This window comes from Helicoverpa armigera, chromosome 1, assembly GCF_030705265.1.
Source record: "Helicoverpa armigera isolate CAAS_96S chromosome 1, ASM3070526v1, whole genome shotgun sequence".
In the NCBI taxonomy this organism is placed as follows: domain Eukaryota; kingdom Metazoa; phylum Arthropoda; class Insecta; order Lepidoptera; family Noctuidae; genus Helicoverpa; species Helicoverpa armigera.
Genome location: NC_087120.1, coordinates 18,118,520 through 18,135,290, shown reverse-complemented (window position 1 = coordinate 18,135,290; position 16,771 = coordinate 18,118,520). Strand labels below are relative to the sequence as shown.

Below are 16,771 nucleotides of genomic sequence, written 5' to 3'. Positions count from 1 at the left end.
TAGATAGGTCCATAACTACAAAAGTTAAAATAGCTACCTATTAGCTTTAGACTGCCATCATTTTAAAAGCGTTAAAGTGTATTAATAGATAAATGCAGGACTCATATATTTAATACATGTTTAAAGAATCAGTATTATAACATTCAATGTTCATATAAATACAAAAAACCACGGAAACTACATACTACTAATATTGTTTTTGGTATTTTTTACATTTCTGTTTTAATATTTATTTTTTGAATTGACACATATTATAATTATTTTTTATAATTATTATTATCATCATGATTTAAGTAAGCAGATTTGATTAACACCGAATATAATCACAAAACATTGACTCTGTGATCATCATCATCATCATCCTACCACTTGCTTGGAGGGTGATGATGGCGAGCATCCTCCAAGCAATTGGTAGGATGATGATGATGACTGTGTTTCTATCAATATTTTCATAATATATAAGAGATCATACTTATTTGGCGCCACTAGTATTTGGGACGACCCAATCAGATCAGAGAATCAGACGAACTTACATACAAACCTACACAATATAAGTATAAGAGTTAGTACCAGCCTTTAAAAAAACTTTTTAAACAAATAAATATAAAGAGTTTAATTCATTCTTTCATTTAAGTTAAGACTGTAAAATATACCTACGTATTCAATCAAAGATTTTTTTGGGCATGACATGTCATGTTCTACGATATTTTTTTTAATCCGTGTGTTTTGATGTGATCTAATTAGTGTCCGCTCCTACGATAGCAGAATGTTAAATTGTATGTGTGTTGTGAGCGCATGCGCGAGTTTTTCGGCTGAGTAGTGACGAGGCCGCGGACGGCGTGTGCGCTAGTGTGCGTGCCGGTAGATACGCTTGCATGTGTGCGTTTGGCAGTAGGACGCGCCGCGCGACCCAGATCACGTTGGTAGCCGGACACACTGCCATCCCGAATCACCAACTACATAATTTGATTGGACGTGCACTAGATTATCTCTCAATTCCCTAGCGAGGCCCGTACCTACGTGAGTGGCACCTACATTGTGTTTAGTTTATCGCTATAGTCTTTTTTGTAGCAGTCGTTCCCTACTTAATTTTATTAAATTGCCCAAAAGCGGCTCAAATTATGTTCACCACCTAGGCTGGTACAAACTTACATAAAAATAACATTTTATTTATACAATAAATTTTACATAAATAAAATAATTTGACACCCTACTTATCCTGGCTTATCAATCGCACCCTCGATAGGAACCTTCGCCAAATCTTCTATTTGAAATATAGGAACTTCAACCTCCGGACACGCAAACTGAATCTTGACCTTGACGACCATTTTCTCGCCCAGGTCTGGTGGGAGAGCCTCAACTTCTACAATGGCGACTCTCTCCGTGGGTCGTTCACAGCGGGCCTCCACCTCTCCTTGTTCTTCACTCGATACAAGCTCCTTTTGTTCAGCCTCATCACTCTCCTGTTCTTCGCAAGTCTTCCTACTCGCATCGCTCGAAGGTCCGGCCTCTTTGTCTGAAGGGTCAGATCTAGTAAATAAGGAATCAAATACACATTTAGGCAATTCTTCAATGTCTATTATAAATTGCTTACTAGCAGGAAAAACACCCTGATATTCCATTATCGTTTCTATATTATAAAAAATCGAAACTCCCCGTTTTGTTCCCTCGAATCTTAGGTTACTAAGTTGTGAAGAACTGGCTTCGCCCTGCTCTTTATTTTTCTTGGCAACGTATATTTTTTGTTTAATTTTGAGTTTAGCAAGCATAGCTTCAAATATATTTTGAGGGAGGGCTTCAACTTCTAACATAACTTTTTGACCCTTGGAACATTTCTGTGACTCGGATTTACTTTCGCCGGTAGCAGCTTCATCTGTGGGCTCGTTAGCTACATTTTCATTTCCCCTTTTTCTCGGCGGCCCGGCCGCGGCCTGGCCGTCAGCCTCTTCGGTAGGAGCACCAGAACTCGGCTTGCCCCGCTTCCTCGACGGGCCAGCCCTACCCTGCACGTCCAGCATTTCCAACTGATCTTTAGCATCACTCGCTTTATCCCGTTTACGTGAAGCGTTTGCATTTTGAATATTATCTATTTCACTAACATTAATATTGTCGTGTGTTTGCAATGGTTCAATTTGATTTTCTTCTTTTGAGTTGAAATTTACTTTTTCAAGCAAACCGATCAGCAGTTCTTGAGGCAGAATTTCAAGAGCCACGAAGGAGGATTTTTCTCTACATGATATTTTTGTTTTTGGCTGAACTGCCGACTTTTGCATTTGTAAACACTTCGATTTTGTTTTATCTGCCTCAAATGTTTGACCAGCTTTCAGAAGTATGTGGGCCTGGTCAGAATAGCGCTCCTTTAGTTGAGCGTTAATTTTTGCCCACAATTTCTCCCGCTGTCAAATACTGCATTGAATGATGTACGTGTTGATTTCATTACATTGGTTAGTAAATGATTCATCTGATAGCGCTTTTGCCAACTTGTTTATGATTGTAAGTAATTTCCCGCCTGGTAATTCCATACGAGCATTACAAATGTTAATTTTTTTCAAAATGTTTTCCTCTACGCTTGCAATATCTTGAAATTTTCGGAGGTTATATTTTTTTTTGATTTTTGCTTTTTTACTATAATAAAATAAATTGATTTTTGCATCTCTGAACGGTGTGTTCAAGAAGACATATAAACCTGCAATAGAGACGCCGTTGTGGGCACGATGCACCAAACTCTTTAACTTGTAGACAAGGTTTCTTTTCTCGGTTACTGTGATACCACCGCAGTAAGGTCTACCAACATAAATCAACGAAGTCGTGTATTTATATTTTCCTTCTCTATTGATGACTTCTTTCCAGAGGACATAGCTCAAACTACCCTCACAAAAACTGTAGGAATAGTCTTTTATTTGTTCCGGCTCCGTAATATGATTAAACCAGCCCGTGTGGGGGCTCTGCTGGTCGACCATCACTGTGATTGTTCTTGCCACGTGGTAGCCAGGGTCTGCGATCAGAATACCAAGCCTGCCGTTTAGTGTGATGTGCACACCGACCATGACGTGCTCCTTGTCGGGGGCGAGGAGATCAAAGGGTCCCGCGCAGACCTCGGAGTCGTAGCAGACGTAGGGCACGGTCTCCTCGCAGGACATGAGGCAGGTGGCGGCGCGCAGGCCGGGGAAGCGACTCTCCAAGCACTGCCAGCGGCGCATCAGTTCCAGTGCGAGGCCCACACACGTGTCTCCCAATGCTTGCGGCCGCGTCGTGGCCTCGTACCGCTCGTACAGATCTCGCAGCGACCCGCAGCCCGAGCGCTTGTACTCCTCGTACAGATCTAGGAAGTTGCTGATGGAGTCGTATCGCTTGGTGACGAGGAGACGCCGCAGAATGTTCTCGGTGCTCGCCACTACTTTTCTATAAGTGGCATCGTTGAGTTCGAGCCGACGCATGGGAGGGCCCCAGTGACCGCGGGGCAGTGGCGGCCTGGTGACGGCGCGGCCGGGCCCGCCAGCGGGGAGCCGCGCGGTCCGCGGCAGTCAACTGTCCCCCGCGGCACCGGCGGGCGAGGCAGCGGCGGCCGGTGAGGCAGCGGCGGCCTCGAGATCCGGCGTCAGTCATATTTCTTCCGACGCCACCTACCGACAACATCATACTCACATGTCACACATACATATTTTGCTAAGCTTTGTGCAATTTTATATTTTATTCACAAACTATCAAATAACACAACTTAGTGCGCAAGCATTATGATTATAAATGTTGTTAATAGGAATTGATCATGAATACATATAGGTTCGATTACATATTTGTGAATTTCAAAGAAGGTAACTAACATGGTGAATTTTCAGATCAAAATATTACAGTACATAATGTGACATTTTAGTTAGGTATAAGTTCCTAATAGTATGTGAAAACAAATAACGTTCCCTTCAAAAACACGTGCTTATTTGGCACTATAAAGTCCTTTTAATATGTGTTCATTATTATAAAAGTTGGTTATCGTGTGCAGCTTTCCAATTTTGTAATATTATGTTAGGATTCATCGACCTTTCTTTATTATCCCAAAGCTGTTCAAAACATTCGTGTGTATTTAAGGCAACCCTGTATCAAACTTTGTTGTAAACAGGCAGATGTTGTGTAGAATTCTTGATATTCGAGACGAATGTAAATGATTGCAAAATGGTAAACGACTTACAAATCATTCTGTGGACGAACGAACTAATACAAAACTGTAAAGAAAAACCTTTGAACCAAATAGAAAGAAAGTTGAACAACTGACTCGAAATAATAAAAGAACATCAAATGTCGAATGACGACGCGAAGTGATGGGCACAGCTGTTATAGAAATTAGTGTTGTTATAAAATTCGCCATAGACAGAATACATGTGCGTGGGCAGTCGCTTGGCTGTAGGATATTGGCTACACTGTACCTGTTCATTACGAACGGTTCAGGGCTGGTGGAAGGCCCAGTCTGTCGTCAGCCAGTCTGAGCGGCGAGTGCAGCCCACGCGGCGGCTTCGCGTCGCCAATCGACCTTCCTAAATGGGCAGTCACTACGCGGACCAAGATGATGGAGTGCCTACGCCATTGCTTTCCAATTTCTTCTCATTTACAGCACTGCGAGTCTAACAGTCCGACGTACCTGTTCGAGATATGCCTAGAAAAATATTCCACGACGACATTTTTAGTTTGGTTGAATGATTTTTTTTACTTTTAGCTACTATTACCTGCAACTTACCGTATTTTGTTGTATTTTTTTAATAAAAAATTGTTTAAACGTATGAACAGCAATATTAGCTGATACGAAAAAAAAAACGATTTCAACGACTTTATGTCGATCAAGCTGTGTGTTTCAGAAGAATTACTCCAACGGAGTGTCAATTTCAAAGTGTATGAATGGGAGATAAAAACTAAATATATGAGGAAGACAGCCAACCAGTAGTGGACTGCCATGTGCTGATGATCATGACTGAAGAAATATTGACTACAGCATCTATATCAAACAGTAGCCTAAACTTTTTCTCACACTACAAACATTGGTTGCCAAGCGGATTCGCGATTCTAAACTGTATAAAATATGATCGAATAATGAAGAGTAATAAATCAATTGATTGAGACAAATAAAGAATTGCCCCCGATGCACTTTACCAGTTAAAACCAGTGCAGAAACTGATTTAATTGAACTCACACTTATCTTGTTTAACTACCTTGAACTTATGTACTTTTCATGTTGTATATTTGATGCGATTTATTGCAATCGTTGAACAAAAATATTTACTTTTTTATCGTGCTCTGATAATGATGCCAGACGTTTTTTATGCAAGTCAAAGATTGAGTATGATTGACAAAATGTGATAAATTATTATGTATTTGTAGATGAATATTGTATATTTAGGTAATGATGGGTTGTGAATATGAAAAAGAAATATAAAATGTATTTTTTAAACTTTAGATTTGAATCGCAGAGAGACTTTAACTGTTTAAGTTGAATGTTTTTCTCCGTTGACTGAAAAAGTAAATGGGGCAGAATTGCGATGAAATTCCTAAATGGGTACTGAAATTATGACTAATAATAACCATTAAAAAGACACACTCATTTCATACTATATTAATATCAAAAGTATTAGTCCATAGTATTAGTATTAGTAAAATCCACTCAAACCTCAACAAACTGCTACTAATCAAAAGAAATATCGACCACGACACATTCTTCGATTTTATAACTTTAATTCACCATTCACATTTAATGAAAAACAACAAATAAATCCATCTACACAACTGACATAGCAGAAAAATATACCTACGCCTATATTTGCCGAGTGCGCGAAATGGGGCCCATTCACACTGCGCTAGATTCGCGAACGTGTCAAGAGGTGCATTGTGCTACACACTTATATCCACGAACACGTGGCCAACTCTATTTATAACCCAAAGGGGGCCTTTTCGTGACGATTCAGGCTGAAATTTTATTTACGTGCACGATTTTAAAAGGGGGTTTTGATAAAGAAGTTCTTGTTTTCCTTTACATTTTCCAGTGGGGTCAGTATTCTCGGTACACTACCGAAGGATGTCTGAAATGAGTCATTTTTATTTAGTGCTTAGTTAAAACTTTAATAAATGTTTCTGACTTCTTTGTCACTATATGATTAAACGTCAAAAACGTTCTCTCTAGAGCTTACAAACATAACAAGATAAGTAAGCAGCCGTGTCCCGCGGGTGGAAGATTCAAATAATTCATTTACAGCGGTGTGCCCCCGATGAAAAAGCGCTGTTCAGCGGACCGGGTTCCGTGAGCATGTAGGCCACCTAGTTTGGCAGCCCCCTCACCCCCTCCAGAAGGGCTCCAGCCACCCCCCGCGGAGCACGAGCCACCCCACGGGATCCCGTGCCCCCGCGACCTATTTATTTCCTGCTTTACATGAGTACGACCGCCGCTTGTGGATCCTAATCCAAAGCCGTATTTAAGTCACTGCCTTTGCCTTAATTGAGAACTGAAACTCATATTTCAACTACGCACTACTATACGTAAGCAGCTACTATACGTTTACGCTGAAAGCCTTGAACTATATTCTGAAAACGTTCGTATTCGAAATAATATTTATGGTAGCGGCAAAAAGAATCGAGAGCAGGGGAAAGTGAAATAGTAAAACGTTGGAATTCCGTCCGTAACAACAACATGGGAACTTTCTCTTTCACCTGAGACTGCAGGTAGGTATAGTAGGTATTAGTATTGACCTCCTTACGCACACGAGTTATGACGGGCATGTTTACCCGTGAGATCACAGCTAAATGGACTCAGGGAAAGGGATTGCTATAAAGTTATCGGAATACCTATGTGCGTACACGATTTTGTCGCAAAGAACTACTTCTTAGAATCCCCATTAGGTGCGCCGTGATACACACGGGGCAGCTGAACGCACGATAAATAACGTAGACTATTACCATGATTATGTTTAATTGCTATAAAGTAAAAATAAAGGTAAAATAAGTTGAATTTAGAAAGAAAAAATGCCAAAAGATGTATGTAACTTTAAAATCTTTCGAGGCTCTATGTAGATTGAGAATTGAGATAAAAAAGGAAATTGTAAATAATAATAAATGTTGAAACCAACCTCCCCAGCCGATATCGCGAGCAGGGACGCGCAAGCCTCAGCGGCCTCGCTGTCAGACTCAGTAAAATCATCATCATTGCTATCTTCAACCTCACACTCGCTGACATCACTCTCAGCAGAGCTTGCCTCATCATCCACCGATTCTTCCTTCTTCGCTTTCTTCGCTCGTTGAACAGCTCCTTCTACTTCCAACGCCGCCATCTTGGCGGAGATCTCGTAAATCGATTGGTCTTCGTCACCGTTGAAGGTAACCTGAATAATTATTGTGAATACTTGAAAAAAATATAATTTATTATATTTTTATTTATTATTATTTATTATAATGCTGCCAGTCTTTTGGGTACACTACCCAGTGACAGCGATGAGGAGCAATTTTTTGATGCCCTGTATTAGTTTTAAGTTGTATATATATATAAGTTTATTTTATTTTCAATTAATGTAAATATTTTGTGAATAAATAGAATTGTATATTTATTATATTTTTCATTGTGTGATGTGAAGTAGGCATTATTTTTTCTATATGATTACTAAGTTATTGGTGTGTATTATGTTTTTTTAAGTATATAGCTATCGGCATAGACAAGACTATATAACGCGTATTGATGTGAAAAAAAACCTATGACTACGCAGTGACTACGACGCGTCTACGTTTTGCCTACACACGGAGCGCTGCTACGTACGACTACGCCGCGACTACGTATCGCCTACGCTCGTAGTGCTTCTACGAACAACTACGCCGCGACTACGCGGAATCTATGCGTAGGCTACGTAGCGTTGGCGTCTTTAAAAATAGCATTATAAAGAACGTCGTTTAACAAAATACGTGCGTGACAAAATAAAAATGGTTTCTTAAAATGTTTAGTTTAAATCGTATCTATTGCATTTCAATTTCTAATTAACATTTAGATTATCGTCCTCACTTAAAGAACTTTCTTTCTCCGCAGTCTTTTATTACCTAAGCGGCAAAGAATTTTAATGAATCAATTGTACGGTGGCAGACTGCATTCATTTGAGAAAATTCAATCATTGCGACCTGGATTCCAGCTAAGCTTTTAATCAGCTTTTTCCAGATTCATTCATTCCAGTTTTTTACTTCGAAGCGCTATTATTTGGTCTATTTTTAGCTTTTTCGATTTAGCATTTCATTTTGTGTTTGTACTATTTTCATTTTGCGGTTTCATAAGTATCTTAAATAGCAATAGTATTCATGAATAACTTTGCTATATTTGATAGTTAAATTCTCAAACAACACACTCACGTTTTACGAGTACATTATACATATGTATCTATAGAATATATATTTATACGTATAGAGAGGAAGTGTCGGGTCGGAGGTACCAAATATACGAAGGCTGGTGACCTACTTTCGCTCGGAGATGCTTAGAAATAAGTATACGGAAAATGTATGTAAAAATACATGTGTGGTGTTGTTTTATATGTACCTATTTGAAGTGATGTAGTTCGTTGCTTATTTGAATAACATTACTGATATTAAAACAGTATGGATGTTGAACAATGTTGGATTTTACCTACTTATTGATTTCTTAATTTCGGAATAGTTTATTTAAAGACTGAATATTAGAATTGTGTTATGTTTTAGACAGTGTTTTCTTTTATGATATTGATTATTTACTATCTTTTAATGAATTTAAGAAGAAAGAGTATACCCTAGAAAAGAACACTTGGAACACACACAACAAAATGGTTAATTGTAAATGGTGGTGGCATGGTCCTTTAAAAACGTAAGCTTTCATTGTATGTATGTACTTATAGCAAAAATAAAGCGGATCCCACACTGTCACGGATCTCGCTCTGAAACTCTCAATAACATCAATTGCACCTATAGTTGTAGTGCGTAGTTATATTTGCGCGTAGTGTGGGATCCGCCAAACTCTTGCAGTAGTAGGTACGTACTACTTACCCAGGGTTGAGGAACCGGGTAATCCTTCAGAGGTTTCGGAGTTACCTTCTCGCAGGGGCAGATTGGTTTCTGCAGGAGAAATATATTTATTAGAACACTTCGAATAATAATATTGGTTGATAGGAAGTAGAAGATAGTAATGAAACAAAGATTGATTTTTGAGAATTATAAAACTTCGGTGTATTCATAAATGCTAGGGTGAATGTTAAATTCTTTTTTCATATTTGTATTATATCGTCTATTAGTTCTTGATGAATCTACGGACATTTTTTTCTCCTGCAAAAATATATTGTAAGATGTATTTAGGAGACATGATAATTTTGTTACAACGCCTAAATTAATCTTCTCTTCTTTAAATTAACGTAACGTAACAATCAAATAATGAACATAATACTGGAAAACTCCTAGATATACGACGCAATAGTAAGGTCATAACAATATCTGAGATAACGCATCCATTGTGGCTCACTTCAGCGCGCCCTCGATCCATTGTAAGCGCCTGAAACTCTACGTTATAACTACCAACTGTGAATACGTACGCCAACTAATATTGTTTGTTATTTCTCTTTCTACTTCGTCGTACCTATTTCAGATCTAAATTATAAAAAATATACTAGTATTGTAGTTATTATTTTTTGCTTATCATGATTACATTTTAATTTGCAACAAGGAACCCATTATATCGTCTAAATAAAGCAAGAATATCGTATTAATTAGGTTCGCTTTGTGTAGAAGTGTGTCGCGTGATAACATGACCCCGGCAGTAGGGCGCGAAGTAACTCCGCGCCAACAGTTTTCGGTACGAACCGAATTATCGACGGGTTCTGGCAATATGGCAGACAAATGCCGCATAAACCATTGCAGCGTTGCCATAGAGATACCATTTCTTTGGAGGCATCGAGGCCTGAAGGGTGTGTTTGAATGTGGCGTGTTGAAGCAGCGGTTAGGTCGTTTCGCTGGCGAGTTAGAAGAGGCGGAGGAGTTAGCGTGCGCGGGGCGGGGGCGGCGCGCATACGTACACACTATAGAGCACAATGCGGCATCGGGCTGCGTCGACGTGGTCTGCGCGCCCGCGTCCTGCCCGCGCCGGCTGTCATAAATATACTCAACATGGCAGCCGCTGCCTCCACAACAGCGCCGACTGAAGCCCGAGAAGCCGCGTCAGGTGAGTCCCGCTGCGCGACACCACACGCGACCAAGCACTTTTATTTCGGCGATTTTCTTTTCATTTCACGTACTTTTCTTTTGCTGGCGCAATTTCACGGTAGCTCCGAGTTACAGTTCTCTTTTCAAACTCGTGTTTTCGTGGAAACTTTTTTTCAATTTTCCGACTTGGTATTTGGTGGTAATTAAATTAGTGGGGCATTTGATACGAGTGACTAGTACAGTGGGTAGGTTTAACCTTCTGCTGAGGCTCGAGTTACGAGTGCTGGCGGCTCGCGTGGCGGGTCGCGTTTAGCCGCGCTTATCACTCAGTTCCGCGTAACGTTATCAGCGGCCGCGGTGTTCAAAGCGCTTCACTACCTACTCTGTCGCCTATCTCATGTTTAGTTAACACGATTCTAACTATGTCTGCCAAACTATTCGGCGTATGAGCACACGTTATCTACCGCAATTTCGTCGTAACGGTACTTAAACTTGGAAATAAAGAAAACAATAGGAAATCGTGTGGCCGCACGTTACATCGAATGATAATGTTAGCTATTGCGGAATGCATTGTTTGATAATAATACTGAAACGCCTTCCAGTATGAATCTCATTGGTTAACAATAATAAATAATATCCAATAGCAAGCAGTTATAAAAACATCCGAAGTTTCATAAAACACGTGATGTGCAGTTGTAGTTATCCAAACAAAGAGAAAGAAAGAATAGGTAATGCGTTTGGTAGTCAGGCGGAAATATAACTTACTATCATAACTATTATAATACCTACCAAAGCTGCCCTAACTACCCTTTGTAGGTTAACTGAACACAATAGGAAGGAATGCACCCAGGACGACCAACTATTCCTACATTTAAAACCTGTTTTGTTATACACTTTTTAGAGCTCTGCTGATATATATAATAGGCTTCATTGAAAGCAGATGATTAAAAAAACCATAGCCAAGAGAAATATTCAAAAGAAAATAATAAAATTAACACACAAATAAATATTGGCGATTTTCACTTATTTTATATTTTGCTAGTAATTCTTTGAATCTTTATTTTTACTTCCTACAATTTTTTTACCAACTGCAAAAAAGGTTTCTTTTTTTCATATGATATTAGGCATAAAAGCAAAGAAATTTTGATTCATTCAAGTTTATAGCTATTATTGTAATTGGGTAACTACTTTTGTTTATATATTTACTTAAAATACAAACAAGTATGTAAATAATTTATTTCAGACTAAATTTCATTGATTTGAGGTTAACTGCTATAAACTATGGAGTTTTAACTTTAGTACAAGTTAAGTTACATTCAATGAATATTTCACTAATTCAGACTATTTCAAAATTAACATTTTACCTAAAAGTTTTATCTACACAAGTTATTTTCTTTTGTATTTTATATGCACACTGCTAAATTATTTATGACTGGCTAACAAAGAAAATATTTTTTATGAAGACCTAAAACATTACCAGACAGAAAATAATAATAACTATTATTATTTAACGGTTTTCAAATGTTCTGTTTGTTTTTATATTTTTTGCTAAGTATTTTATGAATGCTCTAAACAGTATTTTTTGCTAATGTTGTAATAACTACACAGTATTAAAACCTTATACATGAGTATATATGTAGGTATATTTATGGTATATATTAGATAATAGCCTTCTCAGGTGACTTAGGTTGCAATAGACATAAAAAATATAAACATAAAGAAGAGTAAAAAAATATATTTCATACATTTGAAGTTACTTCTGGATGAGATATACATATATTACTAAAACATAAAACTAGTCTTATAATAAACATTTAAAGCAACTACTGGTAGTAATAGGTAATAACATCAACAAATTTTTTGACGTCTTTAACAGACTTTAATCCAATTGCAATTAATATAATTTTCCCTGCATAATCAAAAGTTAAATTATTTCTGAAAAACATCAAGAACTATGCAATAAATAATAATTGATGCTTACGTTAAAGTATGATTGGCTACAATAGCGAGGACGTCGCACTGTCAGGCGATGCATGATGCTGGAGAGCTTCCTCCTCAGGGATCAGGGACACGGGAAGTTAGCACTCCTGGCGCCGACGCGTCAGGCCTCGCACCAAGTCAGGGACGATCAGAATCACGTCAGTCCAGTCGCCACGACCTAAGGGCAGAGTGAACACAAAATGGAGTCCGTGACACTCGAAATTATCGATCCTCTTTGTGGGCAGCGCGAACCGGCGCCGTTGGCTCACGAACACTACACGAGACCCGTCAATCACACCGATTTCCTATTCAGATTACGATTCTCAGCGTCCCCAATTGCTATCGGCGCGTTACCATAAATTTAGGCGTTATTAGAGAGTGCACGAAAGTACCGCGGAGAGGTCGATTTCGGCAATGGACTCACCAGTGTAGAGAGAGCCGCTCCCCTCGCCCCGCCGCCGCTCCGCCGGGCGCCGCCGCCGCTGCTCGCGGGTCTCGCTGGCTGGCCGCTCGACTCCGCCAGCTATGAGTTGCGTTAGCAGCTGCGCAGTTACCGTGCCCTAGTTATTTCGGGTGCCGTCCTAGATACGACGAGGCCGAAATGCTGTTTTCATCATCAGCCGCGAGTTTTATTTGGTGGGGCCACGTTGGGCTGCGGGATCTCGTAGACACTGACTTGGATCGTTAACACCGCGTCGTGTGGACCGCGCAGCCGCCGCGGACATGCGCGTTACGCCGCGCCGTCGACCAATGCCTGCAATCCCCGCACTCCACTTGTCAATTCGTATCGATCCAAAAATGGCGAATATATTCCTTCCTTTCTACCATAAATTATTCTTTATGTACGAATCTCTAACAGGCACCCGTCCATCCCAAATGTTTCACAAAAAACCCAAACTCGTAACTGTTAGAAAAAATATGTATCGCTAGTTAGGGGAGGAGCGAGCCACGCCCTATGGTCCTTGCACCCCCGCGCCACCACTATACATATTATTACTTACGATGTTTTTTCTATGTTATTCCAAAATAAATATTTTTTTCATACTAATAGTACCTAACATGAAATTACTGTACCTATTGTCAATTCACGAAAATAAATAATCAAATATTGTTTGTTACCGAGCCAAGTCCCTAAAAAAATTAAAATTGGAGCGCAGTTCCATGTCAGTAACGCTTATAAAATACTTACAAAATTTTAAATAATGAATGCAGGCATGAGTCGGGTCTGCGAGTAGGTTCGCCAGTTCAAACCTCGAGCCGCGGTTTCGCGGTGCCCAAGGAGAAGGGGAGGTGATATGCCATTTAGTTCAAAGTAAGCCAAGGCCGGTCTGGTGGGGATAACGCTTACACGTGTGACCTACATAGAAGCCGAGGGGCTACGGAAACGCACGACGAAGCACGACGAGCGCGCGCCCCGTCACCACGTAGGTACCAAGCCAACTGATCAATATCGGACTGGTACCAACTCTACGTCGACGGCCGACCACATATAATGCTCTAAGCCGTTCTATCGCGCTTTACTAATGCCCTGCCGCTAAGGCGGTCCCCATTCCGAAATCATGCAGCGTACGGGTTTTCTTTGTTACTACACGTGAATTACAGCACGTGTTTGTACTACGGTCACTGACCTCGTAAATAATTTGCATAGGAGCCGCCGATCCACTACTCCCACGGCCGCAGATCAGCAGACTTCCACTTTATCACTGGATACGTCACTAGGTGTTTTCACCGTAGGCTTAGAGTTAGTGCTCAACGCGCAGTACTAGAGGCCGTCGATAAGTGCGCCCCCCCTATGGCAGGTAGTTGCTCATAGTTGATCAAAGGTGGCGCACGGCAGCGCGGAGTGCATCGATCGCGATTACATCACCACTCGCGTCCTTTCTCTGCGCGCGCCGCCCGCCCCGCGGCCCCCCCCTCGCGCCGCCGCCCGCGCCCCTCTCGCACCAAACGCCATGGCTCGCCGCTACGTGCCGCCATTCGCACTTTGCTCGTCGTCCGCTTCGGTCGTGTTCTCCGAACTCTCTCTACTCCAGTGCAAGTTAACTTTAGTTGGAACATTTTTCAAACTTAGTTTTTGTTCGTGCGGCGTGAGGCGCGTTATTTCTAACTGCTCCTAGGGAATAGTAGTGATCATAAATCAACTTTAAAGTGAATAAAAATAATTTAGCTCGGTTTTAAAAATTAGTGAGATGTTCGCGACCTACTTTTACAACTTCCGTGTAGTTGAGTTTCGACTTGGCGATTTTTATCATTCGTTCAAAAAGTTATATCGTAGCGAAGTCGGTCCGCGTGCGGTTGTGCCTATTCAGTACAAATGAGTAATTCGTATTTTTCCTTTTGCTTTGTCATGTGACTCGAGCCTCGCGGTACTAGTTCGCGCACGTGTCGCGTTTAATATTTTACTTACAGTCGGAGGCGAACAATACTGAACTGTGAAGACTGGAAGAAAGAAAACTAAATGTCAGTCGTGTCGGGGGGAGGAATCGACTTGACTTTATTAAATACTAGTCAGTCTTTTTCTCTCTCCTATATGGTTGGCATGTAACCGTCGCTCGCTGCGCCCGCGCCGTCGCTCCGCTCCCAGCGTGGCCATGTCCGCAGTGACGTCAGGGATTACGCAAGCTGTTTTTGATTCGGCTGCGAAATCACTGAATTTTCTGCTTGAGACAAGGCCGTTGTGAAGACTTATTTGTCGACTTGAATATTTTTTACTGTATAATTGTATTCTGTGTATGTAACTATTTTTGTGTGATGTCTTTCGCTTAAAATATCTGTGTCGTAACAGTTGGGTTTGAGTCATTGTACCGAATGACGAAATCGGAATAATGGACGGCGCGGCATGCTCGTGGCGGGAATTGGGCAATCTGCGAGCGAGCGGATGTGTCGGCGCGCACGCAGCCCCGCCCCGCAGCGCCTAAAATTTAAACTCGTTGAAGAGGCGCGAACTCAACCGACACTACGAATTTCATGCTTGTTCAATTGTTCTTTCTGTTCCAGCCAGCCTCGGCGTGACGCGGCCACACTTTGTATAACCTGCACGCCACTTGCGATTGATCATTATACTCTATTGCGCTCAAAATGTACTATGCAATGCGATTTAATAATAAATCTGATTTAAATTGAACTTTACTCGTTTTTACTGATGATTATTTTTGATTTTGCAACTTTTTTTTTTACCCTGAACACACTGCACACTGAGTAGTAGGGACACATGGTACACAAGAAGTTAGGTTACACTAAACATCGAGTAAGTTAGTAGGAGTCACCCGGGCCCGCCCTCAAGGCCCGGGCCAATAGCGACTCGTATCCTTGTCCACTATAACCTTGGGGCCTTCCGAGAAACGCCGACAACTTAGAAAAAAACACAATGGCTTAGCGAATGAACAGTTTTATAAATATTGCTTCTGTTAACGCTACAATACAATAGATTGGTTATCAAAAACAAAATTCTAATAAAATGCTCTTGGCGAATTTGATTGGCTATAGTAACGAAGAATATTAGAGAATCAATAAAACAATTGACATTTTAACCAAGTGGCTATTTAGGCAATTCGTCTATTGAGAAAAGAATTTGTATAAAAACTGTAGGTACCTAGTATATATCCGAATATAGAATGTTTAAAAAATAGCAGGTCGATCATTGAACCTATGCACTGGTCTTTGATAACCGAGATGACATTTTTACACTTTTTATAGATAATCCGAAATTATGCGGAAGATTGTATAAACAAACTCTCGTAGTAAATACCTAGTATTCAATGAATATATCTTTCTTTAAATCCAAAACATGGGTTTAAAGCCTTGAAAATGTAATAACATTTTAAGGCAGGTTGGCCCAAAAATAAAAATAAAAAAAACTATAGAAAGCACTTACAAACTGGTTACCTAGTGGCTATCAGAAAAAAATATTTGGTTTCATAGGGCCAAAATAATGTAGATACAGTTTAGAGCTTTGAAAATCTAAAAGAAAATAGTAGATTGGCCCTACTCATAGGGTAATTTCGTCCGTTCGCGTCCATTTAGTGCAGTTAGTTTGACGGTGACAGAAGGTGAACATGTTTGTCAGCTACAATTTCTATTAAAAAAATACGTAACATGGTCAGTATTTAGTCTTTTTTAGATTAACTTAAAGTTTTGTTAGAAACATCTACTGTTTTTTTTTAAAATAGAAAACAATTGACAATTAGGTGTTTTACCCAATATGTGTTCACAAATTCCACATTGCGTCCAACCGTGGTTCAGCTAAGAAATACTTAGAACACAGGAAAGAATAGGTACATAGAATTTTAAGAATTTGTAAAGAAAGGTGGTACTTTTTAAAAATATATAAAATCTACATAATTATAATTAAACACTTTTATAAAAATAAAATAAATCTTATCGATATTAAAAAAAATCTTTATATAAGAATATAAAACAACTAAAAAACAACATATAAAAATATTTCTCAACATACCTACATTTTTTTATTATTTTTATTATTCTTAAAAAAACAATATTTTCAAAGTAGGTTTTGTGTTGAATTTTTAAGAATTAATAGTAAAAAGTTCTGTTTCGGAGCAGTTTTACGTAGCTTGTGTGTTATACTAAAATACACAAAACATAAAAAAATACGTACCTATTT

The 16,771-nt window shown here is 39.7% G+C and overlaps 1 protein-coding gene and 1 long non-coding RNA gene across 8 annotated transcripts; one reads left to right on the top strand and one right to left on the bottom strand.

Moving 5' to 3' along the window:
- Window positions 1-2,399: 2,399 nt before the first annotated feature.
- On the bottom strand, window positions 2,400-14,087 carry LOC135116566 (uncharacterized). Of its 7 annotated transcripts, none has more exons than XM_064036634.1 (5): window positions 13,776-14,087; window positions 12,149-12,901; window positions 9,022-9,090; window positions 7,101-7,352; window positions 2,400-3,623 (listed from the first exon to the last, which is right to left on the bottom strand). In XM_064036634.1, the coding sequence occupies exon 5, from the start codon at window positions 3,435-3,437 to the stop codon at window positions 2,400-2,402; it is 1,038 nt and encodes a 345-aa protein (XP_063892704.1). In that variant the 5' UTR covers window positions 3,438-3,623; window positions 7,101-7,352; window positions 9,022-9,090; window positions 12,149-12,901; window positions 13,776-14,087. The 7 variants fall into 7 exon arrangements, with proteins under 7 accessions (XP_063892704.1, XP_063892714.1, XP_063892711.1 ...); XM_064036644.1 differs by having other exon boundaries at window positions 12,149-12,325; XM_064036641.1 differs by lacking the exon at window positions 13,776-14,087 and having other exon boundaries at window positions 12,149-12,325; window positions 12,572-13,024.
- Window positions 14,088-14,397: 310 nt separating this feature from the next.
- Window positions 14,398-15,271, top strand: LOC135117413 (uncharacterized). The gene is made up of 2 exons (XR_010276883.1): window positions 14,398-14,877; window positions 15,145-15,271. It is a non-coding gene; the product is annotated as an uncharacterized LOC135117413 (long non-coding RNA).
- The last annotated feature ends 1,500 nt before the right edge of the window (window positions 15,272-16,771 follow it).